Raw genomic sequence first — 7,500 nt, 5'->3', positions numbered from 1 at the left:
AACTTGTCTCTCAACGCCATGGCGAGACACGTTGCAGAAGCCGTTGCGAAAACTACAATTTAATTCTACTTTCGGCAACGGTTCAGGTAAAATTTCCAAGCATTGCGCAGTGCAAAATCTGTCCTGTCGCAACAGTTTGCGGCCTCAGCCAATTAAAATGTTCCTTTAACCTCACGTGATCATCCGTTGAAAACATGAGGGGGTGTTAACGTGAAAAAACTCGCACCGGCGCGAGTTTCACACCGGGGTGACTTCTTGATACCGCGTTTATATGATGACGAGGTGAATTCGTATCGTGTTTACCTGAAGGGACACCACATATCGATAAAATACAAGCGTGAATCCAAATTAGAAATATGGCGTTTAACACGAAAAGTGCGCATGTGCTTCCCGTTCCAGCCCACCGGGAGCCCGATTTCACACCGGAACAAGTGGTCGTTCCTCGCTTACATGATATATACTATTGCAAGATTTCGCGCCGGAACGAAATTTTCGCTCCGGCGTAGCAACCGGGGTGAAGTCGCGTCGGTGTGAGTCGCCCCAGCATGACTCTTTTCGGTGATATCACGTAAACAAACTGGCAGAGCTAACAGAGGAAACCGGAGTGAACTCGCGCCGGTGCGAAAATCGCCCCGGTATCATGTAAACACCTCCTAAGTTGCATGAAACGTTGCCTAGAGTAAACTAAAACCCGCTAAGCAACTTGTTTCGCAGTGTAGGAAGTTTTGTCGCAACAAAATTGCGAGACAAGTTGCAAAAAGAGATGCCGAGTGTATCAGTAACTATACGCCACGAAGCGATAAGAGTAACGCAATCTGCGAAACCTTACCTTTGCGTGACTGAAAGTAATGTTGATAAGATGTGGGAAGGTCTTGTTGTACTCAGGGCTGAGGGCCACTCCGATAACATTGGAGACCAGTCTATCCCTTCCAGTTAAAACCAATTTAGAGAAAGAAATGTCACTGTCGGGCTCGGAACAAAATAATATCTTAAGAGATTTGTTTTTTTCTATGGTGATACTCGGAAAAAAATCCGAGTATTCCTTTGCGGGAGTCGAACCGGCGACCTTCCGATTACTTGTTCGGATAGTCACCAGACTCGTGGGAGATGGTGGCTCGGGGATGTTCGGCAAAAATCCGAGTGCTCTTTTGCGGAAGTCCAACCGACGACCTTCCGTTTACTAATTCGGACGCTTGGACGGACTCCTGCAAAAGAGTACTTGGATATTTTTTTCGAGTCTCCCCGAGTCACAATGAAAAAATACATCTCTACATTTCATTCACCGTGGTAAACATATAACATCTCTTTCAGTACAAAACAATATCATTACCGGTATTAGGCAACCGTGCGTAACAACTGAATAATACAAGAAGCCCATAACTAGGAACGAACAACTCCCACTACTAAGCCAATAGCCCAATTCGGCTAACTCAGTGTTGTACCCAATTGAAATTTCTTGGGAATAAAACGTTTTGTTCAAAGCATTTCCATATAATTTAATGTAAATGCTTCATTGTCATGCAACTTCAACACACAAAGAATCTTAACCCCGAGAGATTTGAACTGGGTACAACATTGAGTTAGCCGAATTGGTCAATGTCACGGCATTTGTACAGACCAATCTATTTTTAAACTACCTTTTCCGCAAAATAAAAACAGAGACAGTTCCGGTTCGGTGACGCTATGACATCAATTTAGTATCTTGTGATTGGTCGTCGGGCTCCTGCGGAGTCTCATTCGCGGGAAATTAATCTAAGTAAGGGTTATCTGCTTGAAACGAGGGGATATCAGATTTATTCATTCATTCACCTCTGGTTCCGCCCAAGGGCGCAGTCCTTAGGCGGAACCAGAGGTGAATAAATCTGATATCCCTGAGTGAAAGGCCGATAAAATGCTTATTTTACACATTGGTGAGGTTTTCTAGAAAATTCACTGTTGTTTGAGATGTCGGCAAAACAGCTTGATGAAGATTTGTAAAGAAACAAATATATGTAGTCTCTAGGGACTTAAATTACATCCATGTGCGTGAAAAATTGCGAAAACAAAATTGTCATGGTCTGAGTTGAATATTTAAGTGTAGCTTGCCTTGTGTTGTAATTTGCACTGTAGATTACCGGCTTGATCAAGTTCAGCTGATGTCGAAGTATGAGTGAATCGGACTCCAGTGATGATAATTTCGTCACTCAGAGCAGTTTTTCTGGTACTATTCAGTCAAGATGAAAGTTTGTTGGATGTGCCAGCAGATCATTTTGATGGTTTAGATGTAAGGGAAACAGTGACAGAATTATTGGAAGAAGTAACGCGGAGTGAGTCCAGTAATGAAGTGGGAGAAACTAGGAAGAAGGTTGGAGTATCGCCACGTGGTATTGAAATCTTGACACAGGAAGAGGTTGAGGAAAGAAAAAGAGAACGAATTCCACAAGATACACGAAAGTCGACGGCTTGGCATACCAGAGTATGGGATGAATGGGGGCTAGAGTGCAATTCTCTACGGTTTACGGTCGTTTCGATACAAATTGAAGTCGTTTCGAGACATCGTCAAAGTTGATTCGATACACGTAGAAAGTCAATTCGATTCAACTCAATATTTATGTTCTCAACCGTTAAAGGGCCACCGACAACCAGTGTCCTTTGCGCGCCTTTGTTGTTGTTATTATCCGGGCAATCGAATCGGCCGGCTCGCTTCAGAAAAATCCCGTAAAGAAGAACTTCTGAGAATTCGCTGTTCCATTTGTTTTTTAATCCAAACTCCTTCCTCCTTTCGTTCCATAATCTCAAGGTTGAAGTAGTGAGCCAAATAACATGGCGCTTTTCCTTCCTCGGCGGACGACCTTTCTTCACAGTTTTCATTTCGCTTTTAACACGAACACAACACCCAAATAACGCCAAAAATACAATATTTAAACATTAAGGAAAATATTAACAAAGTTTGAAGCTACTGGGCATCCAAAACACGACGATGTGAGGCGATGGAAATTGAGTTTTCAAGAAATACTAGTTTCTGTATTACAAAAAATGGCGCCGATAGCTTGCACGCCCGCAAAGACTTGTGGTTGTCGGTGGCCCTTTAATTAGTGGTGTAACCGGCGCAAAAACTCCAATCCTGGTAAGCTAATGAAGATACTTCCAAGCGACCACAGTTATGTAAACACTTTCAACGATGTCTTCTTTTGATGGGCGGACAATTTGCGAGCATTGCTAGTCTCGCGTGTAAGTCTAAGCACCCATTTCAAATAGCACTGATAAACAGCATTTAAGTATAAGCACCCTTTAGAACAGTCAGCTGTCAATAACTGTGTGACTCGCATGGCTCGCGCTAGCCTGCGTTGCAAGCGTTCCCGTTCGACAAAAGAGCTCCGAAACGATTTTCCGCAAACTGGCCGCGCGAAAGTGACATCCCAACTTTCTCGCGGCAAATCGTTTCGAAGCTTTTCTGTCGAGCGGGAACGCTCGACGATACACGTCGAAAAGTCAAGATACACGTCGAAAGTCAATTCAACTGTTAATTAGTGGTCACGTCACGTATATACACAAAAAAACATCTATTGCTTACAACTAAATCGTTTGACACTTATTTATTACGCTAATCTAAAGGAATTTCGTTATTAACTTCCAATACATCTTAAGGCATTATGTATATACAAAAGATATTTATTCCGGATCCATACAACTAAATGCATTTCAGGTATTGCGATGGAAACCATTACAATCATAAACTTTAACTACTGGTTTTTAAAATATTAACTGATTGATAATACTTAGTACACACGAAAACTGAACAGCCAATTTAAATACTAGTATTATAAACTTAACTTGTATAAACATTGCTATCCTAGCCTATTTATAGGATTTGACCAGTTAAATACGAGCATGCTCTGAGAAGCTGCTTTGCGTTCCTTTGGCCATTGTTGAATTCTTCCCACAGACTAAACAGTCGTGATTGCAGCTTCTTGCTGGATCCTCCAAAGCGGGCTTCTTCTCCGAGACGAGGCGAATTTGGAGGGATGTCAGTAGAGCTTCTTTGTGTAGTAGCTTCACTAACAGATAAAATGGCAGCTGAGACTTGCGGATGCCTATCTATTCAGTCTTAGATGCCAACCTTCCACATCGTTGTTTGTGCGGATTGACTTCATGTATGCTGACCAAGAAGATGGAGGCCATTCACTGGTTTCAACGATCAAGGTGCTGTTCATGTAGCGGGCAAGGTTCATCAGTTCGGAAGTCGAAGCATCCCTCTCTAGTCGTCTGAACATGGGGCATATTTCTTCCTCTGGTAAATACGGCAACTGGCCATCATTTTCTTTATTAGGTTGACTGTGGGTCCCCCGATCGTTGGTGTACGCTGACTGAAGACCAAGCTCTATTCTACCTAAATGTTACGTACACATGCATCAGACATTTATTAATCATTTTAGTATTGCAAAAGTAAGGACGCTAAGGAAGTTAACGTTCAAACTACAGACAGGAGTACATGAACGATAAATAAATAATAAGGGAAGCTAGCATTCTAAATGTGATAGCAAATCATTTGCCGAATCACAAAAGTACTCCTTGTCCATACTTACTAACTTAAAAAAAATCATGTTCTAACGTTTGTTGCTAACCTTTCTCCACAGAGCTTGCATCCAATGGAATGTGCAGCCATGGATTTTTACTTCAGGAAAAACCTCTTTCAGGGCGGACCACATGGCTTTCTCGAAGTCTACCGTTATTCTTCTTACTTGAGGCGGGCTTGGAACCAACTCCATCACCGTCTTTAAAACAAGTTTGCTTGACACTTCCTATGATTCCATTTGTGACAACCGTCGCATTAAATAACTTGCTGTCTTTCTCGGACAGGCTATCTACACTGGATGCAATCATCGTCGCAGATAGATTCCATTTTTGGTTAGTTGTTTGCGTTGTAGGAAATGTGTCTCGTATGGCGATCAATGATCGAATGCATATTAAAATTTTCCCCCTTTTATACGGTAATCATGCTCCTAATCGGCAGTTTAATTAATTCAATCGGAAAAGAGACTCAGTGTCTTGCCCCAAGATTCGCGCGGCCAGTTTGCGGAAAACCGTTTCGAAGCTCTTTTGTCGAACGGGAACGCTTGCAACGCAGGCTAGGGCGAGCCATGCGAGTCAACATGCGAGTCACACAGTTATTGACAGCTGACTGTTCTAAAGGGTGCTTATACTTAAATGCTGTTCATCAGTGCTATTTGAAATGGGTGCTTAGACTTAAACGCGAGACTCGCAATGCTCGCAAATTGTCCGTCCATCAAAAGAAGACATCGTTGAAAGTGTTTACATAACCGTGGTCGCTTGGAAGCATCTTCATTAGCTTACCGGGATTGGAGTTTTTTGCGCTGGTTAGACCACTAATTAACGGTTGAGAAGATAAATATTGAGTTGAATCTAATTGACTTTCTACGTGTATCGAATCAACTTTGATGATGTCTCGACACGACTTCAATTTGTATCGAATCAACTTGTATCGAAACGACCGAACACCTTCTCTACTGTTGGAACAAAGAAAAGGGAATGACTTTCCTGTTGTCCCCGAATATGACACTCTTTATACATTATGCGATTTGGAACTCTGTTTTTGGCTCAGTAAGTTTCTCCAGGAAATAAAGAAGAAAGACGGTTCTGAGTATCCACCAAATACGCTTTACCAGATTTGCGCTAGATTACAAAGAGCTTTAAGAGAGAATGGTTTGCCAGAGTTGGACATTTTCCGAAATCCGAGATATAAACTATTCCAAGATTCCATCGATTCGCGAATGAAAACTCTAACACGTACTGGAATGGGAGTCAATGTCGAACATGCAAAACCAATACCAGGAGACGAAGAAGAGATTCTGTGGTCGAAGGGACTGTTGGGTGAAGATGACCCTCGCACGTTGGTTAACACGTTTATTTATTTGGCAAGTACTTTTCGCTTCGAAGTGGCGAAGAACACGGTGAGCTCCGTTTTTCTCAATTTGAAGTTATTGAAGGAAATTTAGTAGAAAGATCAAGACTAAAGTACACTTCTTTCGCGGAAAAGAATTATGCTGGAGGATTACAGCATTGCAAAGTCAAGGCAAAAGTTGTCGAGCATCATGAGAACATTGTGAATCCAGAGAGATGCGTAGTCCGTTTATACAAAAAGTTTGTAACTGCCCAAATGATGTAATTGGAGGTAGTGTATTTTATTTAACTCCGAAACGGAAGTGATGCTCGCCTTTTCTTGTTAAGAATTTACTCTGCGTTTCGCCAACGTAACTCCTGCTGCAGTCAGTGCAAGGAATGTCGTAAAAAAACGCTTTTAACCACCAGTGTAACTTAATAAACTTTTTTTTTTAATGTACCCACCTGGTGACAAACCCAGTTTTAATACGTTCCACATTATTTAACATGAAATGAAACTTGTATAAAAGGAATTCAGATAATGTTAATAAATGATTCAATCAATGGAAGTGTTATTTGGTGCAGTAATATTGTAGTGTATTTGATGTTTTGAGGGGAATAACTGCAGGGGGATAACTCAGCCCCGCACTCCCCTGTTACAATCAAAAGCCGCCACCAGCTTTTCAGACAGTTTATTGTTGACGGGGAATATTCAATATAATCCCCTGCGATAACAAAACCCGACAAAAACACGCTTTTTTCGGGCAGGATAACCAATCAAAAGTTTCGACTAATTTATTCGAAATTAACCAAAAACAAAAGATTGTGCAGGGTCACGGTCGGTTCAACATCTAATTGCAACTGTATTGTTCCTGCTTTTGAAATTCCCAAGGTTTCATAACCAGTCCCTAGATTAACTATGCTTGAGTCAACCCTTCAATGCGCGTGCTGAATCTTCCAAGGGAGGAGACTTCCCTTGATGAGCTCCTGATTCGATTAAGGCTAGGTAATGACAAAACGTGCTTTGTGCCTTAATCAATGGCTGTTACTCATATATGAAAGTATGAATAGTATTTAAAAGAAGAAAAATTATAGTTTACTTACTGCGTCAAATTCAGGTCTTGTTCCCTTGTTCGGTGCAGCGTAACCACAATAACTCTCTCTGAAAAAAAAAAAAAAAAAAAAAAAGGCAAATCAGGTATATCTTGCTCAAAGTTTTCCAAGTTTCGGTTCACATCTTTGAAAGAAAAAAAAAACCCGTAAATTTACCATTGCCGATGACGCTTGCAATAAAGATACATGAGACGTATTTTCTTAGATTTGCCAGCGTATCTTACACACGACCAAATGTAATGCGGAATGGCTTTCGCAAAATCTTGACCAGAGGACAAAGAAACTGTCTGGTACTTTTCTGCGCAGTTGTTCCCAATTTGGCAGCTTTATTAGGGTTCACTTTTGCAACTGTTGGTATCCACGTACAATTGTTTTCAATTTTTATTAGAGCGCTACAGAGATATCTAATTAGTATTACGCACGCATTTTAGTTGATACATTCAAATATAAGGGGTGCTTTCCTTTTGTCAGAACTGGCCGGCCAGACCCGTCAGTTTTCAAGGAAAA

At 41.4% G+C, this 7,500-nt stretch overlaps 1 protein-coding gene across 10 annotated transcripts in view; it reads right to left on the bottom strand.

Annotated features, from left to right (window-relative positions):
- Positions 1-7,500, bottom strand: part of LOC138032251 (adhesion G protein-coupled receptor L4-like) — a 125,630-nt gene that overhangs the window by 75,528 nt on the left and 42,602 nt on the right. For 5 of the 10 annotated variants that reach the window (XM_068879884.1, XM_068879882.1, XM_068879887.1 and 2 more), the window contains exons 7-8: positions 6,985-7,042; positions 830-926 (exon numbers count right to left, since the gene is read on the bottom strand). The exons of the other annotated variants lie outside the window; for them this stretch is intronic. In XM_068879884.1, coding sequence (XP_068735985.1) covers positions 830-926; positions 6,985-7,042 — 155 coding nt within the window. The remainder of the gene's footprint in view (positions 1-829; positions 927-6,984; positions 7,043-7,500) is intronic. 10 annotated transcript variants of the gene reach the window in all.

This window comes from Montipora capricornis, chromosome 14, assembly GCF_036669925.1.
Source record: "Montipora capricornis isolate CH-2021 chromosome 14, ASM3666992v2, whole genome shotgun sequence".
Taxonomy (NCBI): Eukaryota; Metazoa; Cnidaria; class Anthozoa; order Scleractinia; family Acroporidae; genus Montipora; species Montipora capricornis.
This window is presented reverse-complemented; position numbering and strand designations above follow the sequence as displayed.